We start from the raw sequence: 22668 nt of genomic DNA, 5'->3' as shown, positions 1-22668 counted from the left end.
GCAACTGTTCGTAGGAAGAAGGATCATTCCTTTCTGGCTCAAGTCCAAAGGATCTTTCTCAAGCAACCAGAGATGGGGAAAGCAAAATCAAATCCACAGACAGTTGAAATCTAGTTAGGGAATGGTTAGAGGAGACAACAAAAATAACAGTCAGGCTGCAGAAGTCGCTAGAGGATACTGTTTTTCTTCCCGTGGCTGCCTGAAAAAAACAATTACATTCGCAATATTCCTCCAACTAAGGCTTGGATTCAGTCCTATATAACATGCCGATTGCTGGTTTGAGGCTCTTCTTTCAGGCCAAGTAGATATCCAGGAAAGAATGGTTCGTTCGGCACACATACACAAATCCATGCTCATAAAAAAAAAATGCTTTTCAAAATAGTACCAAGATTGTAAAGACTGGGCAACATCTTACTATTTAAGAAAAAATATTTATTTGCAAGAAATGGAAATACAAAAGCATAACAATTTCAATTTATTTTTTTCCCCAAACTAAGTACAAGTGTCCTACAAAGCTTTTTTTTTTTTTTTTTTTTTTTTTTTTTTTGGTATTTACTTAGCTATAATAAAGAATAAAAAGTCATTTAAAAAACGCGATAGGACAGATAACAGACTCACAACCTATTTAGATTTAAACACTGCTGGTCTACGTAACCTGTTACAAAAAAGAGCAAAACCTAACTGTCAGCATAGACATTAAAGCTCACTGTTGATTATAGCCCAGGGTCTGCTCAGCATTGTTTAAAAAGGGTCACTCACAGTTTTGTCAAAGAGTGCCGGTGTTCTCCATGAACTCAGAAAGTGTTTTATCCGAAAAGGTGATTTTCTAAGTAGTGTAAGCCATGGGTACATGGTGCAAAAAGTTCATGTTCTCACTCAGCTGGTGAGCAAAGGATGGGAGCAGAGAACAGAGCTAAAACCCCTGGTTTTCCTTTCCCCAGATGTAAAGCCTGCTAGCTGGAACTTACAGAAGATTGGAACAAAAAGGTAGGAGATGGACACCTGGGGGGCTGCTCCAGCATGAAGGGAAGCAATGAGCATTGCACAGCAGGGCCATTGCAGGGGACAGGTGCTATAATTCCTGCCCAGAGAACTTGAAAGCTTACAGTGTGATAACAGGAAGGAATCGGCTCAGCTAGTCCGGAAATTGTTGCATTTCCCACATTACTTAGTTCTTTATTCATCCTGTGGTAAAGAGTCACCCTTGTTTTCTGTATCTATAAAACTGAAAGACTTAACACTTACTTAGCACAGCTCCCAACACCTTAGTAAATGCTCAAGAAATATTATTTCCCTTCCTTCTAGAAACCAAGACTAAATAAAACATTCCTGAATTTTATGTTGTCCAAAGTAACAAAACAAAACACCACCGAGTTTTTTCCTGTGCTAAGTACCGACCCTTTGACCACAAAGGCATGGAACATTAATCTTCAAATGGGCCGGGTTCCTTTGCCCTGAGAAATGTTCCACTGTGAGGATTTATAATACCTTTAATCCTGGCTGGTTGTTTTTCTGATGTGATTGCACTCCTGCAAACTGGGATTTTCCTAATGGATGTAACCCTATTTCTTTTCTCCTGATGTGCAAATCTGATAGTGGCTCACTTTTAGGAAACCACTTTTCAGCCTTTGGAAAAAATTCTTTCCCCCACACCCACCTCAATCTAGTAATGGAAGAATATATACAAAATCTCCCAGCAACGAGGGATTCCTCAGTCATCCTGGATTTACATATAAGGCACATTTAAGGCACAAATGAGCATGCAAGGGAGGAATGTGAGTGTGTGTGTGTCAGAGAGAGAAGGAGGGAGAGAGAAGCATAGGCATTTGGGTGTTTTGAATAACTATTAATGTTTCCTCAATCCCTTCTATTCCCTGATATTCCCCAGGGCCTCAGGCAACACTCTTCCTTATGAAACTGAAAAGGCTTAGGAGTAACTGAATGAATGAATGAATGAATGAATGAAACATCTAAGACTTGTCTCCGGATCCTTCACAGCCCCCACATCACCACCACTTACTCCCTCCTGTAACTGCTCTCCCAGTGGGGCCTATCCTAGCATGTGTCTACGGACAGCCTCAGTTGAAGGTGGCCAAAGAAAATGACTCTCAAGAGGGCACTACCTGCCCACGGCTTCACAGGTCCAGCCAGCCCAGCGAGCAGAAGGGCTGGTGGATTTAACCCAGGTTTCTTAAAGACTGGCTTTAACAGAACCAACTGTAGTGACTTGGGGCAGATGAAGGGGAGGATGAAGGTCTTCTCGTGCATCTCTGCCCTCTCTGTGTTGGCAAGGTCAGCATGAATGGGCCATTATTCAACTGGGGGTGGGATGTCCCCATTTCTGGACTGTGCTCAGTTTCACACCTTGTATGACATGTGTGCAGAGGAGCTGGCCTGGAGAGGCCTCTGATTCTGCCTCTACGCTTTTGCTGGGTCTGAGGACATGGGAGGGAGGAGTCATAAAATGCTGGAAAACAATTTTAATAAAACACTTGTGAAAAAATGCTGGACATTGACTCCCTGCCAGAATAAAGAAGAGCCAATTCAACATCCCAACTTTATGGGCACGTAAGATTCACAAGCTGAACCGAGAGATTTAGGAAGAAAAAAAAAAAGGTAATTATAGGGGGTTTGTGAATAAGTTGAACTAAAAGCTGCTTTCACAATCTACAAATCAGGGCTCCAAATCAAAATCATTTATATTAACCAAAAGGTTATCTAATTTTGCCCATATTGGTGTCAAATCTCATCCCCACTCCCTGCCAAAAAAGAGCAACCTAGTTCAGCTGTCGGATTTTTATATAACACTCTCTTTATGTGAGCTAGACTCCAGAGTCCTCACACTTCACAGAAATTCTTTCTTAAAACTGGCACTGCAGCCTTTCATTTACAATATCCCTTTTTAAGTGCAAAGTCGAGAGCTGCGAAAAGAACCACACTGGGGGGGTCTGGGTTACGCAGGTCTTATCCAGTGAAAAATTAGTTCTCTGAATCTTTGCAAGATAGCTCTTTCACTGGTGCAATCTAAGAAAGGGAAATGGGAAACCTGTTTACATGATGAAAAATATAATTAAGAGATTTACTCTTTATTGCTTATGGTCGCTCTGACAGACTCGTATTTCTCAAAACTTACATTCAGGAGCCAATGTCTGCCACTATTTGAAATCTTTAGAGCTAATCATAAGTTAATGACTAGTCTAAGAGGCCACTTGATGGGGAAAACAAATCCACTGATATTCTGGTCTTAATTCCTGAACAGAAAATGCGCACACATCCATTAATTATTTGGAACCAATCTGGTGCTATACAACTCTTCTGCGTCCTCTTGACCCCATTGTGTCCTCCTAAAGGGACAATTGTTAGTTCCTTTAACTCACTCAAGCAAGGAGTGGAGGGCAGAGGTTTATCTAAAAGAGCAGTGATGTTGGTTCTTGGAGCCCCCTTAAAAGGGCCATCTGAGCTCTCTGGCTAATGTCCCATGTTTCTACATAGATTCCGTTTTGGAAGGACAGTTTCCCAGAGAAAGAGTCCCGCTGTTTGGAGGTCTAGACAGAGTGATGTCAAGCAAGGGTAGGTAAGGGAGAAAATAAAATCCTCAAAGCACTAAGGACAGGGGCTAGAAGTTTCCTTTACCTTCTCCCTCCTCATTCAGAAGAGCATGTTTTCTACTCTACACCCGGGAGCCTTGAAAACCCACTCTGGTTCAGTTGCAGCAGGTACATGAGCTGGCTCATTCTCTCACTTCTGCTCTTAAATTTGAAACCTTTCCTTCCTCATTGCCCAAATCTACTTAAGTAAGTAAATCTTATCTTTTTGCCTTCTTTGGGCCCTATGGCTGCCTATGCCTGATAATGACCTGACAGTTTAAAAGAGAGGGATGGGTCAGTGGAGGCCCATTGGCTACCAGACACCAGCCAGGCCCAACAGGATCTGGCCTGCAGACAGTGGAGCAGAGAGAAGCAGAAGCAGAACCTGCTAGCAACCCTCCTCCTGCACAGCCCAGACAGTCTCCACCCCGGCTAATGTGAGGGACAACAAGAACCCTCCAGACAACAGGGCTGCCAGGACCACAGGGGCCCAGTCCAGCTTCCACTCACAGTGAGAAGATGAACTTGGCCGCGTTCCAGGCTGGAACCCTCTCCAGCATAGCAGAGAGAGGGGAAATCACTCACAGGGAGCCCCAAACGGGCCTAGACAGACAAGGCAGGGCCCCGCTTATGAGATACGATGACAAATGTTAATAACATCAAATCCTGTACCTGATATGGAATGGAAGCCAGGTTGTGGGCTTAATCCCTCTAAGTACAGGCTCCAATAACAATGCAGATGACGTGTGTGTGGTGGAGGGGAGAGAGAGAGAGAAGGGGAGAGAGAGAGCGAGCGAGTGAGAGAGAGAGAGAGAAGCCAAAACCAAAGGCATTTCAGCTGCTCCTAAAAATAAAATACAAACTCTATGTATATTTCTTACACAAAATCTTTCCGAAGCTGGGAAAAAAACACTTGAGGGTCTTCTACATTATACAATAAAAAGGCAATTTCCATTTCTTATTTGTATGAAAGAGGAAAGATTTTTTTAAACTACAAAAGTTACTTTTAATCATAAAAAAAAAAAAAAAAAAACAACTAAAAGTAGGTTGGGGGTTACGTTGTATCTCTTTGGGCGAGCTGCAAAGTAGCCAAACCTGACTATCAAAGGTAAGAATGTGGATACACAAATGTCACCCACCCCACCGTGCTTTGTGCAGGCAGGGGACGAGGAGGACAAAGTGGAAGTGTGGAGGGAGGAGGGGGCCAGGCAGGTGTGGAAAGACAAGCCAGCAAGGCTGTCTGAAAAGTCTGTTGTCAGAAACAGGGCTTCCCTTCTCTGTCACGAAAACAGGATAGAAAAAGCTTGTGGCCAGGGAGCCCCGGGCCTGAGCGAGGCATGGTGCCATCTCTCGCTCTGAGCTCATCCTAGAGGCAGACATATACATGCTTAAGGGAACTTCTTTTTCAATGGTTATTATTCCAGTTAAAAGAAAAAAAAAAAAAAAGGAAAGGAAACAAAACATTGTCTGCAAAGACAGGGGATCCCAGAGCCTAAGGTGCCCTCCTCGCTCTGAAGGCTAGCAGAAAACTTGGCTAGCTTGAAAGGAGGCACTGATCTCTTCAGTGTGGTTGCTAGCAGGAAGCCTCGGCAAGCTAATAAATACTATTTACAAGTGGGGAGGAGAAGCCGGGGAGGCAGAACTATGGATGTGTGGGGAACCAGGTTGTGGGAGGTCCTAAAAGCGACAAGATGGGGCAGGTTTGCCTGGAGTAGAAAAGCCTGATCCCCTCAGGCATTGCACTTGCGGCCTGAGAATATGAACGGGAGCCCTCGTCTGCCAGTGCTGGTGCAGGAGACAATCCAGCGAGGGCTCCCAGAGGGCAGAGTGGGTGGAGGGCTGCCATCGGGTGCGTTCACACGGGAGACCCCAGTGCGAGCAAGGGAGGACAGGGGTCAGTGCTTTGCCAAATACCAACAGGCATCATGGCATTTTTGTGGCCAGAGTCTGGGGTCTTGACTGAACAAGAGCCATCTCGTCTCCAAAGCGGGAGCGGATCACGCCTCACAGGTGCACATTAGGCAGTATCTTTTTGGCACTGTTGGTGGAAACAAGCCTGCTTGTCCCACTTCCAGCCCCTAAAATAATTTCCTATGGCAGTAAGAGAAAGGAAGGGAGGGATGCAGGCTTCCTTCTGCACAGGAGGGGCATGGACCAGGGGGAGATGCTCTCTCACTGCAGGGCAAGTCCCAGGCTGGCCTCCCATCTGAAGCCACTAATGCTTGCCCATGTCTTCATGAAGATCCGGTGGCAAAGAGGAAAAGCTGATGACAAAGGTGGTTTGGGGATGTAAAAGTAGAGTTAAGGGAAAGGACGGGGTGCAGGCAGCCTCTTTAGAAAGTGGTGTTCACTCTTCTGTCGAGTTCTACAACTTTTAGTGTTTCATTTCCCTCCAGTTTGGCGCTGACCCTGTGAAGGCATTAAAAGGAAAAAGAAGTATTAGTCACCAGCTGTTAGCTACAATTCTCATGCTTTGTAGTGTGATGCAATCATTCAGGGGTTGTAACTTGGTGAGATGGCTTGGGCATGTTTCTTGTCCTCTTCTCTCCTAGTAGCAATTCTCTATTTCCAAAGTCCCCTGCTACCAGCCTCTCCACTGGTCCACATTCTTGCCTTTATCCCCACCCAAGGCATCCCAGTCCTACTAAGGATAAGCATGGTGGCTTGATAATCACCTGTTATGAGATGCATTAAATTATTCTATTTACTTAGGATGTTTAGCCCTATGCTAAACTCAGGGAAGGAGAAAATAAAATAAGAGCCGATCCTTGGCCTAGAAGAGTTAATAATCCAGACAAAGATTTTTAACAATGAGCTATTTGAAATAATAATAAATCCATAACAGAAAATCAATACATTATTAAACTGTGTAACGACATGGAAAATCTGTAGGCATTCAGAGGAGGCGAGGAGGCTCTGTTATCTAGGAGACATCACAGAACAAATGGGATTTGAACGGGGCCTTGAACAGCTTAGCTAAGAGGAGAGAAACTGTGTCCAGAGCCAAGTAAGAAGGCAATTGGGTCTTCTAGAGAGCCCAGCGGCGGCTACATTGGGAAGTTTCTCTCTGACGGGAATAATAATGATGCCTTACCACCTGGGATAGCTAAAAGGATTTGTATGATACTGTTAGCCCTCATCCAAAAATCTAAAATCTAAAATTCTCTAAAATCTAGACATTTTTGAGCATTGACATGATGCTCAAAAGAAATGCTCACTGAAGCATTTTGGATTTTTGGATCAGGGATGCTTAACTGTTAAGTATAATGCAAATATTCCAAAATCTGAAATCTACAACACTGCTGGTCCCAGGCATTTCAGAGAAGGGATACTCAACCTGCCTCACATCTGTAAAGTGCTTAAAATAGTAAGTGCTAGTAAATGTTAAATATGTATGTATAATGTACACACATAAAAGTACTTAATTATAAACCATCCCCTGCAGAATTAGGGGATGAAAGCTGAAGAATCTGAAACAAAATCTTTCACATTTACATTGGAATGGCCTCATTTCTGGGAAGCACAGGAGCAGAGTTCAGCTAAATCACCAACCATGCCACACGTAACCAGGAGCGTGCGTGCAAGCCCAGGGACCTCCCCTACCACAATAACAATACCTTGTCATCGCATAAGCCTTTATGTTTACAAAGGGATTTTTCCCAGAAACTACCTAAGAGAAACAACTCATGTAGAATTGGAGCCAAATAGAGGTTGTTTTCAATGTGGAAATGCATGTCCAGCGCCTCTTAAATGGTACCTCAACATACATTTATAAGTATAAAACTATAATAGCTATAGCTTTAACACATATAACAAATATACATATAGCTTTAAATTATATGTATATTTACATATAAATCATAAACATATATTGACATATAGCCCAATATATATCTACTCCCTAGTTGAAGCCACAGAACATGTCTTAAAGTTGGATTTGCACAGTAAACACATTGTGGTTACCTGGGCTGTGCATTCACTTGTGTGGCTTGGAAGGGAGGGTGGAGACAGTGGGGGAAGGGATTCAAGCCCTTCCTCCACTTCTTGATGCCATCACGCCAGCTACCCACTGATGCAGCAGACATAGGGGAGCTCATGCTGGGTTTTTTCCCCATCTCTACTCAGGGCAGCTGTTGGCCAGCAACAGACTCTCCGCAGTCCCAGGTCCTGGAAATAGGTCCTGAGAGAGCTGAGGGACTGAACCAGGCCTATGGAGAGTCTTGACCTCACATTCCAGGTTGGTGACTCATAACCCACCATCAGTGCACTAGAGGAGTTGGCTCTGTGTCTCTATGACTCACAGGTGCTGCTGCAGCTCCAAGAGCACTGACTTCTCCAGGCTGGTCTCATTCGAGATAATGAAATGGGGAAGATCCACATCCGGCCTGGACTCCAGCGTTGACACCCTGAGCAGGGAGGAACCTCTGTCCCAGCCCCCCAGCTCCCCAGCTGAGCCTGGGCTGGACAGCTCTTCTTGGGGAGAATGTTCCTCATAGATCAGCAGGTTCCTGGATCTCACTGAGGACAGAGCAGAATAACAAGGTGTTAGCAAAAGACTACGGGGGTCCAACACATCTCCTCACACCAGGTACTAAGGGCTGGTGGCAGATGACAACGTGTGGGTTCTTGTTGCTCAGAACTATGGGTGCCAACAGGATTTGGCTTTCTCTAAAGACTTTAGAGCTTTGGAGTTTGTGCGTTGAAAAATTATACCAATTATACGGTACTGGAAGAACAATAGAAAAGCAAATAAACACAAGGCAAACTACCACCCCCACTGCTTTGAAAATATAAAACTCCCCTCCTTGCCAGCCATAACCATCTAGGGAACATGATTCGTGGAGAATGGGAATGGAATACTTGCAGATGTCCAGACCCAGCGAAAAGAAGAAGCATCCCCAGTGAGTAGGTCTGGCAGGGGGATGAGGTACAGGGCATTTCATTTAGAAAGTGAAGAAGAGACACAAAGCCAAAGCCATACATCAAAGGACAGACAATCTCCTTTGCTTTGTAGGACAGTCACACAGCTAGATGGCTCTGTAGCAATTTTCCACGACATAGAAACTATGCTTCCAATTAAATTTAGAGAGAGAGTTCCTTAGGGGGAAAAATTCCCAACAGGCCACTGAAATTATTTAATTGGAATGCCAGCACTTCTGTCATACCTGGCAGAGATGCACCTGCCTGGTGAAGGCCACAGATGTTTCAAAATGGCAAAATTTTCCCTATCCCAAATATAATACAGTAGTCCCTTATCCATGGGGTATACGTTTCAAGAACCCCAGTGGATGGTTGAAACCAAAGATAGAACTGAACCCTATGTATATGGTATAAGGTATATATTACAGGAAAAGCCATATTGGGTTTATATATGGGCATACAGCATATAGGGTTTATATGCCTTTTCCTATACATATGTACCTATGATAAAGTTTGATTTAGAAATTAGGCCCAGTAAGCAATTAACAACAATAATAATAAAATAGAAAAACTCTAACCATATCTTCCAATAAAAGTTACATGAATGTGGCCTCTCTCTCTCAAAATTTCTTATTGTGGTGTAGTCAGCTATTTTCACATAACTGCAGGTATTTTCATTGACTGCAGGTAATGTTTCTTATTTAGTGTATTCAGCTATTTTAAGGGAACCGCAGGTATTTTTATTGGCTGCAGGTAGCGTTTCTTATTATAGTGTATTCAGCTATTTTAAGGGAACTGCAGGTATGTTCACTGGCTACAGATAACTGAAACCTTAGAATGCAAAACCTCCTACTATACCACCTAACCCCACGCTTCTTCCTATAGGTGTATGTATGAATTTGTGTGTGTATTCCTTACTCACCATCCCTTTATTTCTAGATGAGAACACCATACACTTCTTATCTGACACCTGAGTCCCCAAATTCTCTAGATCTTGGGCCTAAGGTTTTGTAAGGCAGGCTGATTATTTTTGTTTGAGATGGAGTCTTGCTCTGTCGCCCAGGCTGGAGTGTAGTGGTGCAATCTCTGCTCACTGCAACCTCCGTCTCTCGGGTTCAAGTGATTCTCCTGCCTCAGCCTCCCAAGCAGCTGGGACTATAGGTGCATGCGCCACCACGCCCAGTTAATTTTTGTATTTTTAGTAGAGACGGGGTTTCAGCATATTGGTCAGGTTGGTCTTGAACTCCTGACCTTGCTGATTCTTTTTTTTTTTTTTTTTTTTTTTTTTAGATGGAGTCTTGCTCTGTCATCCAGGCTGGAGTGCAGTGGTGCGATCTTGGCTCACTGCAAGCTCTACCTCCCAGGTTCACACCATTCTCCTGCCTCAGCCTCCCCAGTAGCTGGGACTACAGGCACCCGCCACCATGCCTGGCTAATTTTTTGTATTTTTTAATAGAGGCAGGGTTTCACCATGTTAGCTAGGATGGTCTTGGTCTCCTGACCTCATGATCTTCCCGCCTCAGCCTCCCAAAGTGCTGGGATTACAGGCGTGAGCCACCACGCCTGGCCCTGACCTTGCTGATTCTTTAACTTCACTTTACAAGCCCTTACCATATACATTACATTACATTACTCATACAATCCCACTCAGTGGAGGCAGAAACACAGCAGTTCTCTTAAAACGTCACAGAAAGCGACAGACTCTGTCCCTCATGTACTTCCCTCTCCCTTATCAGAACTCAAAAATTAGATGTCAGAATGGATCAGGGAGCACAGTCTAGAACAGTAGTTTGCAAACTGTGCTCTGTCCAGCTCTAGAAAATTCCCAGTGATGCCTCAGTCCAGCGGATGAGGGGCCCCAGGGGAACCCCCACTTGCTTCTTCTAAGGGAGAAGCTCCACTTTTACCACTTTTTAAACACTGAACTTTCACAGAAGATTCCTTTTGGAAGGCTGAGAAACCCAGCTCCAGGGAAATAAAACAAGACCCTGCCCAAGTTGCCACGTGCTGTCTTACCCACGGAGGCTGTGTAGGGCTCCTGCAGGGAATGCTGGCTGGGCAGAGCCATCTTGGTGGCAGAAGGATAGGGCCCATAGCCTTGAAAGAAGCTGCCGAATGCAACAGCAAAGCACAGCACCACAACCTGTGGGGAGAGAGAGAACACGAGGGGCTGCAGACTCCAGGCCCTGGACAGCACAGCTTTATACCCTGGGAGAGCCAGGGACACAGACGCTCCTCTTCAGGCCGGTGGACTGCACCCACGGGTGACATCACCGGAAGGCCTCACCGAGGAACAGCCTCGGAGTGGAGTTCCTCCGAGTGGTTTCTCCTGTTGCACAGCACTTGGCCTTGGTAAGCAGAGGGAGAGGGGAGACAGGGGCCAGGCCAGGGGCGGTCACGGCACCACCCTGCTGGGAAGCTCACCATGAGGCAGGTGCCAGTCTGCGTGCCGGCTAACTTGCAGGTTCGAGAAACCTTGCCCATCACCAAAGTCTGAAGCTTCTGGAGTTGCTGAAGGAGAGTCCTGCCAATGATAACAACAGCCGTGAGGGGAGTCTGACAGAGAAGAGATGCTTTTTGATCTCCCCATGTGACCCAGAAAGGTTGCCGTGGCTTCATGCCTGCATTTCAACAGAGCCCCAAGGGACAGTTTCCTCTGGAAGAAGACACGAACACCAGTGCCTTCTAGCACTGTTGTCACAGAGCTCACTGGGGCTCAGAATCAGCCTTCACACTTGAAGGTCCTGTCCTTGCACTGCCCTGAGTTAGAAGTAGCTGCCTCCACATTACCCCTGACAGGCTGTGGCTTGTTTCTCAGCGATTGAGAACAAAGGAAAAGGAACACTCTGATTGGATGGTGGCTGAAGTCTGAATGGTTGTGTCTCTCCTAAATCCCTATGCTGAAACCCAGTCCCCTATGTGATGGTATTAGGACACAGCACCTTTGGGAGATGATTAAGTTATAAGTGGAGGCCTCATTGATGGGATTTGTGCCCTTATAAGGAGCTGAAAAGACTAGAGTGCTTCCCTTCCACTATGAGAGGACACAGCAAGAAGCTGCCTCCTGTGAACCAGAAAGCAGGCCCTCGCCCAACACTGAATCTCCCAACACTTTTATCTTGGACTTCCCAGCCTCCAGAACTGTAAGAGATCAATTTCTGTTGTTTATAAGTGACTCGTTTATGATATTTTGTTATAGCAACCTGAACAGACTAAGAAAATGTTGACTAAAAGAAGAACTCATTTAACCAAGAGATGAGAAACATTGACAAAAACATAAAAAAGGGACAAAGGCAAAGAGAAGGAAAAATAAAAAATGACCAGCAGAGAATAACAGAAGGAGTGGCCAGGGGTGGGGGGCTGTAATTGGAAATGCCAATTCAGAGTAAGAGGCATTCAGAGGCAGGTTGGAAGAGAGAGAGAAAGGAGAGGAAAAACAAGCACAGCTCTATTTAGGGCAGAGAGGCAAACAGCCACCTGCAGCTCAAGCCTATGGTTCTTAAAGGCTCACAGCAACTCCAGAGTCAGAAAAGAAGCCAACATATGAAAGAACAGAGATGCCTGCTCAACTGGACCCTCATGCCCAGAGCCAGGGGTCTTTAAAACCATCCTTTGAAACAGACTCTAGCCTTTCTCCAGGAAAAAGACAAGAGAGCAAGAGTAGGAAAAAAAAAAAAAAAAAAAAAAGGAGACATTTTATCCCTAAAATTGGACAACTGTGCCTCTCCTTAAAAGGCAAAGTTTGAGGGATAAGAACAGTCTTATATACTCTGCTCTGTGTGACATCAGCACACAGAAAGAGCAGATGGTAAAATTCTTTGCAAATTCTGAACACTGCAAGGCGTAGAAAAGGATCTGACAACACACCCTCCTGAGTTACAGCACCCGGGATGAGTTCCGTGTGAGTGGTGTAAAGAGTTGAAGCTCCTCCTTACCCTCATCCCCCACCCCCAAACCCAGTGCATATGGCAAAGTGGAAAGATATGATGAGCAGATGCTCTCTCTTGGGTCTCAAGGATTTTCAGAAAATGCATGCTGTGATGTAACAATGTTAGACAGCCACATAAGTTCATTGGAAAACATCATCAAATCATTTATTCACAGAACACTGTGGGCTTTCACAGATAACTTGCTTCTCATCACAGTCTACCCCCGAATAGCATTCAGGTGCTAGAAGGACAAGCAGATTTTTCCTGGGCTTGCATCTTCGCCCCCAGCTAGTACCAATGAAACAAGTTCTCCCAATTCAAGCAAATTAAGGACAGGTTGACCACAAGAATGGTTTTGCTTTCAGCAGTTCAAATGGCTAGTAGTAGTGGGTGAATTGGAGCAACCCTCAGCACACGGAGTAGAAGCTTTCTGGACTCAAAACGCCTTTGCGGGACAGGCGCTGTGGCTCACGCTTGTAATCCCAGCACTTTGGGAGGCCGAAGTTGGCCAGATCACGAGGTCAGGAGTTCAAGACCAGCCTGGCCAACATAGTGAAACCCCATCTCTACTAAAAATACAAAAAATTAGCTGGGCATGGTGGCAGGCATCTATAATCCCAGTTACTCGGAAAGCTGAGGCAGAATCACTTGAACTCAGGAGGCAGAGGCTGTAGTGAGCTGGGATTGCATCATTGCACTCCAGCCCAGGCAACAGTGCGAGACTCCATCTCAAAAAAAAAAAAAAACCACTCCTATACGGTTCCATCTACATGACATTTTTCCCAGGTATAGTGATTTTAATTTAAGCAACAAAAAGATCATTCATTCTATGAGTTAATATCACTAAATTAAGTTCTATTTAATGTGAAGATTTTTTTTGTACTTAATTGTACATTTTTGTTTGTTTCTGATTATATAGAAGTATGACTGAATATAGTTTAGACCTGGTTTATATTTAAATGTATTCAGGTACAATTTTTCTTTTTTTTTTTTCTGGAGATAAAGTCTTGCTCTGTCACACAGGCTGAAGTGCAGCGGAGTGATCACAGCTCACTGCAGCCTCAACCTCATGGGCTCTAGCAATCCTCCTGCCTCAGCCTCCTGAGTAGCCGGGAGGGAATACAGGCATGAGTCATCATGCCCAGCTAAGTTTTTGTATTTTTTTATTTTTTGTAGAGACAGGTCTCACTTTGTTGCCCAGCTCGTCTGGAACTTCTGAGCTCAAAAGATCCTCTCACCTCTGCCTCCCAAAGTGCTGGAATTACAGGCACGAGCCACTTGCGCCCAGCACCATTTTCTTTAAAAGCATTTTGTGGCCGGGCGCGGTGGCTCAAGCCTGTAATCCCAGCACTTTGGGAGGCCGAGACGGGCGGATCATGAGGTCAGGAGATCGAGACCATCCTGGCTAACCCAGTGAAACTCCGTCTCTACTAAAAAAAATACAAAAAACTAGCCAGGCAAGGTGGCGGGCGCCTGTAGTCCCAGCTACTCGGGAGGCTGAGGCAGGAGAATGGCGTGAACCCGGGAGGCGGCGCTTGCAGTGAGCTGAGATCCGGCCACTGCACTCCAGCCTGGGCGACAGAGCGAGACTCCGTCTCAAAAAAAAAATAAATAAATAAAATAAAATAAAATAAAATAAAATAAAATAAAATAAAATAAAAGCATTTTGTATGTTTACTTAATGCTGAGAAATACTCAACAGCATAATTACTTTAAATTCTACTTAAAGAAAGTTTGAGCTAAATGGTTCTACGATGCAGCACCTTTCCTTCTTCATGAAGCGTTTTCTCTGTTCTCCCAGGACTTCCCCAGAAAATTCCCTTTCTACCCAACAGCACAGCTGCCTTTTCCTTCTGCACAGCCACTGCCCGAGTGTGCATTCATTCTCACAGTGAGATTTCACTGGTCGGAGCATATATTTGACCGTCTACCACCTGTAATGCCAGCCCCAAAGCCCTCGCTGGGTGCTCCCTGCTGATATCTCTTCAAGTCCTCGGGTAAATTTACAGGTAAGCCCACAGATAAGACCACACGGCACAAACCCTGTCCTCTTACTGCTGGCCACTCTCCATCGTAGGAGCGGGTCTCTCCTTCCTGCTAAGCTATGAAAAGCGGTCTCCTGTTCCCCTGGCCTGCTCAAGAGCTCCTTCTTTAAGTGATGGCTGCCACTTTTCCTGGCACCTCAGTTTTCCACTGGGCACTCCTGCTGCCCGTAAGCTGGTGGCCTCAAGGTGCTGAAGTTTAGCTATGCTCTGGGCATGAGTGGGTTAACGTTTCTCCATCCAGGCTTCAGTCAGTACCTTTCCAGATGGTACCGAAGCACGTTACTTTTGCTCTAAAGTCTTAAGCTGTTCTGAAAGGGGAAGGACCACTCCATTTTTTACCAACAATCCCTATTGACCTGCGGCCAGCCCATACTTCCTCCCTACCCATCCCCTACCCCTTGCCTGGTCCTTAGAGCATGAATAGCTTTAAAAAAAATCCACACAATACTTGGAATCAGTCCTGCCTTCCAATTTCTGGTTGAGATCTCTGGGCCTGGTACCCCTTCCCCTAGGAAGAACAGTCTCCCAGGAGGCTCCCCAGTACCTCCTGAAAACAGACTTGCAGCAGGCCAGATATATCCAAAGCCCCCTGAAAGAATATCTTAGGCTCAAATTGGAATCCCCCTTTTCCCAGTTACAGGTGTGAAGTGCTACAAGTTGGGAAGAAGGACCCTTTAAGACGGGCTGGAGAGAGCAGGGAGGGCTGGTGTTTCCTGACTGCACAGCACTTTGGTTGGCATTCATGGGCATTCGCAGACACATCCTTTCCCAACTCCAGATGATTATATTCTGAATCCACTGCAAATGAAAATGGTTGTTTAATAGTCCCTGATTTCTAACAGTTTATAATCTAACTCTTTAAGATGAGCAAACATGTAGTTTAAAATACACATTTTTAGTGCGAAATGTTGGTGGAAAGCGCGACAGTGACTAATAATGTACTGTTTGCCATTGGTTCTCCTACTGGTGCTGGAGAAAGTAAAAGGAACTGATGGTGGAAATGACAACATGCGCAAGGCCCCGTCAATCAGCAACACTGAGGCATTTCATGCAGTGTTGGATTTTGGATTCAACCAAAATCCAAACAGACTTCGATGATCCAATAAAGTTTGGGAAATTCATACACATCCATACAACAGAAACACTCCTTTTCATCATAAAAAAGAAAATGAACAATGACAGAGTACTGAGTGCCTACTACTTGAGTTCCAGGAACTACATACACTAAAATATTAAATAATCATCTCAAAGTCATGTAACTAATAAGTAGAGGACCTAAGATGTAAACCAAAACCTATCTGACCCCATAGCTTGTGTACATTCCAACGTGGCACAGCATGGTACCCTAATCAATAACCTACTCAAATTAATAATAAAGCATATCTTAAGTATATTTTTCTTAACTCCAGTGACATTATATTGACACCAGCCCAACTGGCAGATATGTCCACCATTAAATATGAAAATATTACTATTAAAAGAGACTAAGCCTTAGATGGAAGAGCCACAATAAAACCCATTCCAATGGCAAGAAGATGCATACTAACAAAATTTCAGTAACAACGACACAGAACCCATCAAGGCAAATGACTATTGTGTGGTATTTTCTCTGGGTACACCAAAGATAAAATGCAGATAATAGATAAAAGAATCAAGGGTACTCCTTGCCTAGTTAAGGTGTCAGGAAGACAAGCCTGGGCTTTATTTAGAAAAATGGAAAATATAAAATCTGTCCCTCTGTCAAGCACCAAAAAAGCTGATGAGATGGCTTTAGAATTGCTAAGCTGATGCATATAGATCAAAACAGGAGGATTGGCTCTAAAGCAAAGACACCTGAGTTTCAATCAGAGGACGACAGATATGTGCCTTTAATCAAGTTAAGTTCTAAGCTTCGGCAGCTACTCAGATGAATTCCCTTGACCACATCAGCTAATGGAATCATGAGAGTATGCCCCCTCCCAGGGTAACTCCGGGTTTGCTGAAGCAGATACATGTTTGAAGGGTGCTTGCTGTCTCTTTTCACTGATGACAGATGAGGCCAGCCCTTTTTATGGGAAAGCCTGTGACCTCATAACTGATATGTTGGTTTGAGATGATGTGGCACTTTCTCTGATGTCACTGAAACAGATGTCATTGCCTGCGGCAATGGGAGCTTGGATGACAACCCCCACCCTACTTACATGAAGGGCTGGGTGGAGAAAAGGCAGCCAGCAGATGAAATGGAAAAGTTATTTTTAAACTACAGCTATAAAAAGTCAACCGCAGGACAGATCCAATGGTGCCTACGAAGCTCAGCATAAACTTCCTCTTTATTATTGTATTTTAAATCATCAGTGATCATGCCTAATTATGGCCTTAATGAATTCTTGGGCTTCCGGGAACAAAATCTTAATTTAGAGAAAGGAATACTCTTAGCATACGTTTATCTGGGCCAACAGATTTTTCACAACTTGTTAAATTGGAGTGTCCAACACTTGATTGAAAATGTGGATTCTGTCCTGTGGTGAGATGTAAAAATAAACTCAGTGGCTATCCTCATGCAGTTCCTTGCAAAAGAGCAGTCGAAAGCAGCTGCCAGCCTTGCCCAAAATAAACCATCACCCTATATCTTGGGAGGCATCAAAGGAAATGGGGCAAAACATTCAGAAGCATCCAAGAGTGGGAGACACAATCTTACAATAACTGGGAAATGCATCAACAGTCTCGTGTTTTCTTTGTCTTTGGTTTAATTTTGCTTTTTGTATGTGTTTCCTTATTTACGAAAGAAAGAATGAGAACAGTCATACAGGTATTGAATGTTGGACTTTGAACATTCAGGAACCTAATTTCTCACTGGAGTCAGAAACCAGGACCAGGGGAAAAAAACAAAAAGTGGTGGTTCCCAATTATTTGCTGTGTTGGGAGCTTCAACTTAGGCCCTCTCTGTAGATATACTTTCATCAAATCTTGTAACACAGCTTAGAAATGGAACTCTCTGGGAAGTGGTGTGTGCAGGTGCACATATTGTAAACTATTCCCTGGGTATATCACCCACCTTCTGAGATGAAGGAACTTTTTCACAGCCTTATGGAAGCACCTAGAGCAATAACTTCCAAATTCCAAACCATGAACCATTCGTGAGTTTGTGAAATCAATTGGGTTGTGACTGGTATATGTTTTTAATGAAATGGAATCAAACAGAATACACAATATCAGAGGGCACTGTATGCCGTAAAGAACTATTGATTTGTGCAGCATTCATATTAGTGAGGTGTATGTGTATACACACATGTTCGTGTGGTATGTCTGGTGTGCCATTGACACTGCATAAACTAAAATAATTGTACAATCCAAAAAGCTTGAGTGTCACTTATCTAGAGCACACAATAAAAAAACAAACAAACAAACAAAAAAAAACACAGAACTTGGCCAGGCATGGTGGCTCATGCCTGTAATCCCAGCACTTTGGGAGGCTGAGGTGAGCGGATCACTTGAGGTCAGGCATTCGAGACCAGCCTGGCCAACATGGCAAAACCCCGTCTCTACTAAAATACAAAAATTAGCCAGGCGTGGTGGTGTGTGCCTGTAGTCCCAGCTACCTGGGAGTCTGAGGAACAAGAATCGCTTGAACCCGGAAGGCGGAGGTTGCAGTGGGCCAAGATGATGCCACTGCACTCCAGCCTGAGTGACAGAGTGAGACTCCATCTCAAAAAAAGACAAAACTCAAGCGACGATCAGGTGGCCTAATGATGGAAGAGGTGAGCATCCATGTCCTTCTGAGGCAAAATCCCCCCTGAATCCCTTCCCACCCCACTTGAGTCACATGTACAGTTAGTGCCTGGGAGATTCTGAGGTGAGGAGGGCGTGTCCAACAGCTGAAACCTCTACCTCAAAGTCCCGGGATGGACGGCAGGGAGGTGGCTGGATACAATGTTAATAATTACAAGTTCTACACATTTCATAAGGATATGTAAGGAAAATCATGAACAATCTCAAAGACTTTTAAATACTAAAGTGTGTCATACACAAAAGACAACCATATCAGCTCAGACTCCTAAACCTTGAGTAAATACCTATGTTTACAGTCTTTTACTTAAGTTTTGAAGGTTGTTCATGGGGCTCTGGCCTAAAAGAAAAAAAAGGGGGTATAAATTTTCTCCTTTTTCTTCCTGTGTTAATTGCTACATTACAAGAGGCTTCTTGATTTTGCAGGAAGCAGAGGGCATTTCTGAAATGCTAAATTACCTACCGACCCAGGAACAAACACTGGCCGAGGAACAAAACCTGAGGCTGTGGAATTTTGAACTTTACACTAAATTACACTAAAACGCCTTTCTCATCTCTCTGGGGAACATAGTTTAGTGCCCAATAATCCTTTGAAGTTTGAAATATTTCCACGTGAAAAGAAAGTTCATACTCTTCGCACAACCAGAAATTAGAGATAATGGAGAAACGAAAAGTGAATTAAAACCAAGGTAAAAGTGTATAGTAGAGGAACTTGGGTCATTTATCAGTCCTCAAATAGCTTCTCTGTGTGCAGCTGGGGGTGGGTTCAGCCAGTTATTGTCAGTCTAAGAGAGAAGAGATGAACCCACACACAGAAAACCGTAATAGTGTGTAGGGAACAAATACACAAAATTAGTGCAAACAGACACAGCTGTGTGGGCTAAACAAACAGACCAGGAGAGCCAGAATCCAGTCAAAGCCCAGTAAACTTGGCTGGAAAGACCTTTAACAGGAACCATATAGAGATTTTCAAGAACAAGAAAAGTAGAGTTAAAGACTATAGCTAAGAGGAAGATCAAAGAGAAAGATTAAAGAATTCTTATTTCTGATAACAATAGAGATAAATGTCAGGCAAGCATGTCCCTTACTTGTGAGGTCCGAGGAAAGTGTACAAATGAAGTCCCCATGCCACACATCTTAAGGTTTCTCCTTGCCTTACTCCAAGCCAAACAACCCAACACCTGCTCCTTCCGGCTCCCTCTATGGCCAGGTTTGAACTAGAATTCTTGGACTTCCCAGGGCTGCTTGCCAAAATGTGGTAGTATAAGCAGAACTACCCCAGGCCTCAGCCTGCTCCACTCCATTGGAGAGAGACAGTCTCTTGAGTCTTCTTGTGTTCCTATACATTCTGCTGGGGATGCCAAGATGGAAAGGCTCTCACTGCTCTTTTATGATGGGCCACCTCTCAAGGTTGTTATGAAGCTGGTAACCTGAACAGATGAGGTAATGTCTCTCTCTGGGCAAGAAGCAGGCTTATTGGTTGCTTGCTATAAAAGCAGTGGATTCTCCAAGCTCAGGCTTCCTTAGCTGTGACACAATCCCCACTGAGAGCACAGCATCCACCCGGATCTGTCCTGGCTCCTGGGGGCAAGGAGAACTGATACATATACGCTTACGCTCATACTGCCTGCTGAGCAATACAGTCCTTTGTCTCTGACCCAGGAATCGCATGTCTTCTACAAATAAGGCTAAATTGAATCCCAGAGCTGACATATTGTAAAGGGTATCATGCACACACCAGCCCTGGTTCAAACTCCATATGCAGCCCTCACAAAGAGCTGTCTCTGTCTACCCCACTGGCTTCATTGGTGCCCGCTGGTCCCCAGGTTTGCCCTTCAGAGAACAGATTTGGAGTAGAAGTCCACATAGGCCCTGGAAATGAGCTAAGACCTTTGGACAGGGAATTCCAAGATCCTAGGTAGTAGGGTAAGTTCTAGAGGGCTAGGGTGAGAACTCCAGATGGACGCATCCCTTTGTTCCTGCCAACTACGCATCCCATGGAGGGGGACATGGCTAAAGGACAGCCAGCACAGGGCCCTCTAGAACACTGAGTCCAAATCAAGGGCCCTTGTGTCTAGGTCTAAAGTTGGCTCTTGCTGGGGCAAGGTCCTTGAAGGAGCAAGAGGCACAGCAGCAAGAGAAACCGAAGTAAGGGCCCGTTCAAAAGTTAAGTGACCAAGTTCTCACCCCCTTCTAGCTCTAAATGTTTAGATGACTCTAACCCCACCAGGCCTCAGTTTCTCCTTCTGTAAAATAAAGTGATTAGCAGTTCAATACAATGATGTCTAAGGTGTAAATCAAGTCTAAGCTCCTACAATTCTACAAATCCATGCTCAAGGAGAGAGGCTGCGGCTCACAGCCCTGAAGAAGCCTGATAACAAAGTAAGTAATAAATGGAGCAAACTGAGCCACAAACGCCTACAAGTGATGGGCCGGCCAGTGTATGTGCATCACTCGTGCAGAAGAAAACTATACCAGTGGGAAAAAATGACAAGATTTCTTAGGGATGAGACCAGGGTGGGGCCGTCCAGAGAGCTTGCAGCTTAGAGAGGTGCATTCACTTAGAAAAGCCAGAAGGATTCTCTAGCAGCCACACACGGGCACTGCCCAGACACCGGCAAGTGAAAATGTATTTCTTGATGGAGCACAGGAAGGAGGGCCCCCTGGGAAACCATCTCACTCCCATCTTACACGTTTCCTGATAGCATGCAATTAGCGGATCACCTCAGCAAAGGAAGTGTGAAGGTGCTTTCACACACTTCAGCTCTGTTCCGAGAGGCTCCCAGAGAAAAACTGAAGAAAGATGAAGAGGACTTCCTCATCTCTCCCAGCCCTGTCCTCTTCCAGTTCCCATGGCTCAGATCAAAGGTCTTTTCACCTAGAAATCAGTAATAGGCTAGGTGGCTGCCGCTGAGTCCAGTACAAAAAAAAAAAAAGAAAGAAAAACTAACTCAGGATTGACTCATAATCGGAGCACAAATTTTCATCTGGGTAGATGGGAAAGTCCCCTGTGGGGTATTGTATAGGAGTGGAAAAAAAGTAAAGAGGTATCATTTTCTTCCATTTGGTCAGTGATGAAACAGCCACTCCCCTTCCCTGCCATGCCATGCCACGCCACATGAAACAATGGCCCCCAAGGCCTCTCCACTCCCCATTTCTGGTGACCCAGGATCCTGTTCACTTATCAAAGTTGTTCTACTTCCATCCAGCTGCCTCTGAAGGATGATAATATGAGAAGCACCAACAGGAACACACACACAGGTGTGCATTCCCCAGCCCAGCCCTGCACACAGCTCAAACACCGGTCACCTGCATGGGGCGATGTGAGTAAAGGGGTCCCGACGTCTTCCCTTGCCCAGCGCCCCAATCACCAGCTCCCCATGGCTGGCTCTAGGGCAGGGCATTGCCAATGCTTACATCAGTCATTCTGGTTAGCGTGGTGTTCTCTGAGTACCACAGAGGCCCTTGGCAGAAAACAAAGAGAAAGGGGGAAGAGCAGTCAGAGGAAGTCTAGGTCCATTCCCCCTGTTTGAGTGAGGCAGCCCTGCTTTTATTTACTTCCCTCTCGAGCCAAAATACATTAAAAGCTACTGATTTTGTTTGTCTGTTTGTTTTGAGATGGAGTTTTGCTCTTGTTGCCCAGGCTAGAGTGCAATGGCGCAATCTCAGCTCACCGCAACCTCCGCCTCCCAGGTTCAAGTGATTCTCCCGCCTCAGCCTCCTGAGTAGCTGGGATTACAGGCACACGCCACTATGCCCAGCTAATTTTGTATCTTTAGTAGATACGGGGTTTCTCCATGTTGATCAGGCTGGTCTTGAACTCCCAACCTCAGGTGATCCACCAGCCATAGCCTCCCAAAATGCTGGGATTACAGGCGTGAGCCACCGCGCCCAGCCTTAAAAGCTACTGGTCTTATATGACCTTAGGAGGTCCCTGCTACAATTATCTGTGGGAAGATCACAGATGAATCCATTGCCAGCCATTACTACCATAAAAGTTTTGTCCACGAGGAGAGGTGAGTCTTGAAGGGGTAGAAATGGGAGAAGAAGCCAAACGGAGCCACTGCACTCCTAGAGTCAAGGGAAGGCACAGAGTACAGGGAAGGAGGCCAAGGGGAAGAGGAACATCAACACACTTGTCCTGCTTTGTAAGTAAGCCAGACAAAGACAAATACTGTATAGTATCACTTACACCTAAAAAAAAAAAAAAAATAAGTCAAACTCACAGAAACAAGAGAATAGAAAGGTGGTCACCAGGGGCTGGGAGTGGGAGAACTGGTCAAAGAGTACAAAGTTTCAGTTATAAGGTAAATACATTCTGAGGATCTACTGTACAGCATGGTGACTAGAATTAAAAATGCCATATCATATACTTGAAATGTGCTAAGAGAGTAGCTCTTAAGCATTTGCACCAAAAAGAAA

The 22668-nt window shown here is 44.8% G+C and overlaps 1 protein-coding gene across 1 annotated transcript in view; it reads right to left on the bottom strand.

The window, feature by feature from the left end:
* Positions 1 to 411: 411 nt before the first annotated feature.
* The window catches only part of CREB3L2 (cAMP responsive element binding protein 3 like 2), a 127649-nt gene continuing 105392 nt past the window's right edge, over positions 412 to 22668 (bottom strand). The window contains exons 9-12 of the mRNA XM_050785015.1: positions 10932 to 11031; positions 10524 to 10650; positions 7889 to 8105; positions 412 to 5996 (exon numbers count right to left, since the gene is read on the bottom strand). Of these exons, the coding sequence (XP_050640972.1) occupies positions 5921 to 5996; positions 7889 to 8105; positions 10524 to 10650; positions 10932 to 11031 (520 nt within the window). The 3' untranslated portion in view covers positions 412 to 5920. The remainder of the gene's footprint in view (positions 5997 to 7888; positions 8106 to 10523; positions 10651 to 10931; positions 11032 to 22668) is intronic.

Source organism: Macaca thibetana, chromosome 3 (genome assembly GCF_024542745.1).
Source record: "Macaca thibetana thibetana isolate TM-01 chromosome 3, ASM2454274v1, whole genome shotgun sequence".
NCBI lineage: Eukaryota > Metazoa > Chordata > Mammalia > Primates > Cercopithecidae > Macaca > Macaca thibetana.
The sequence above is the reverse complement of the archived record's forward strand: the minus strand, read 5'-3'. Positions and strand labels throughout refer to the sequence as shown.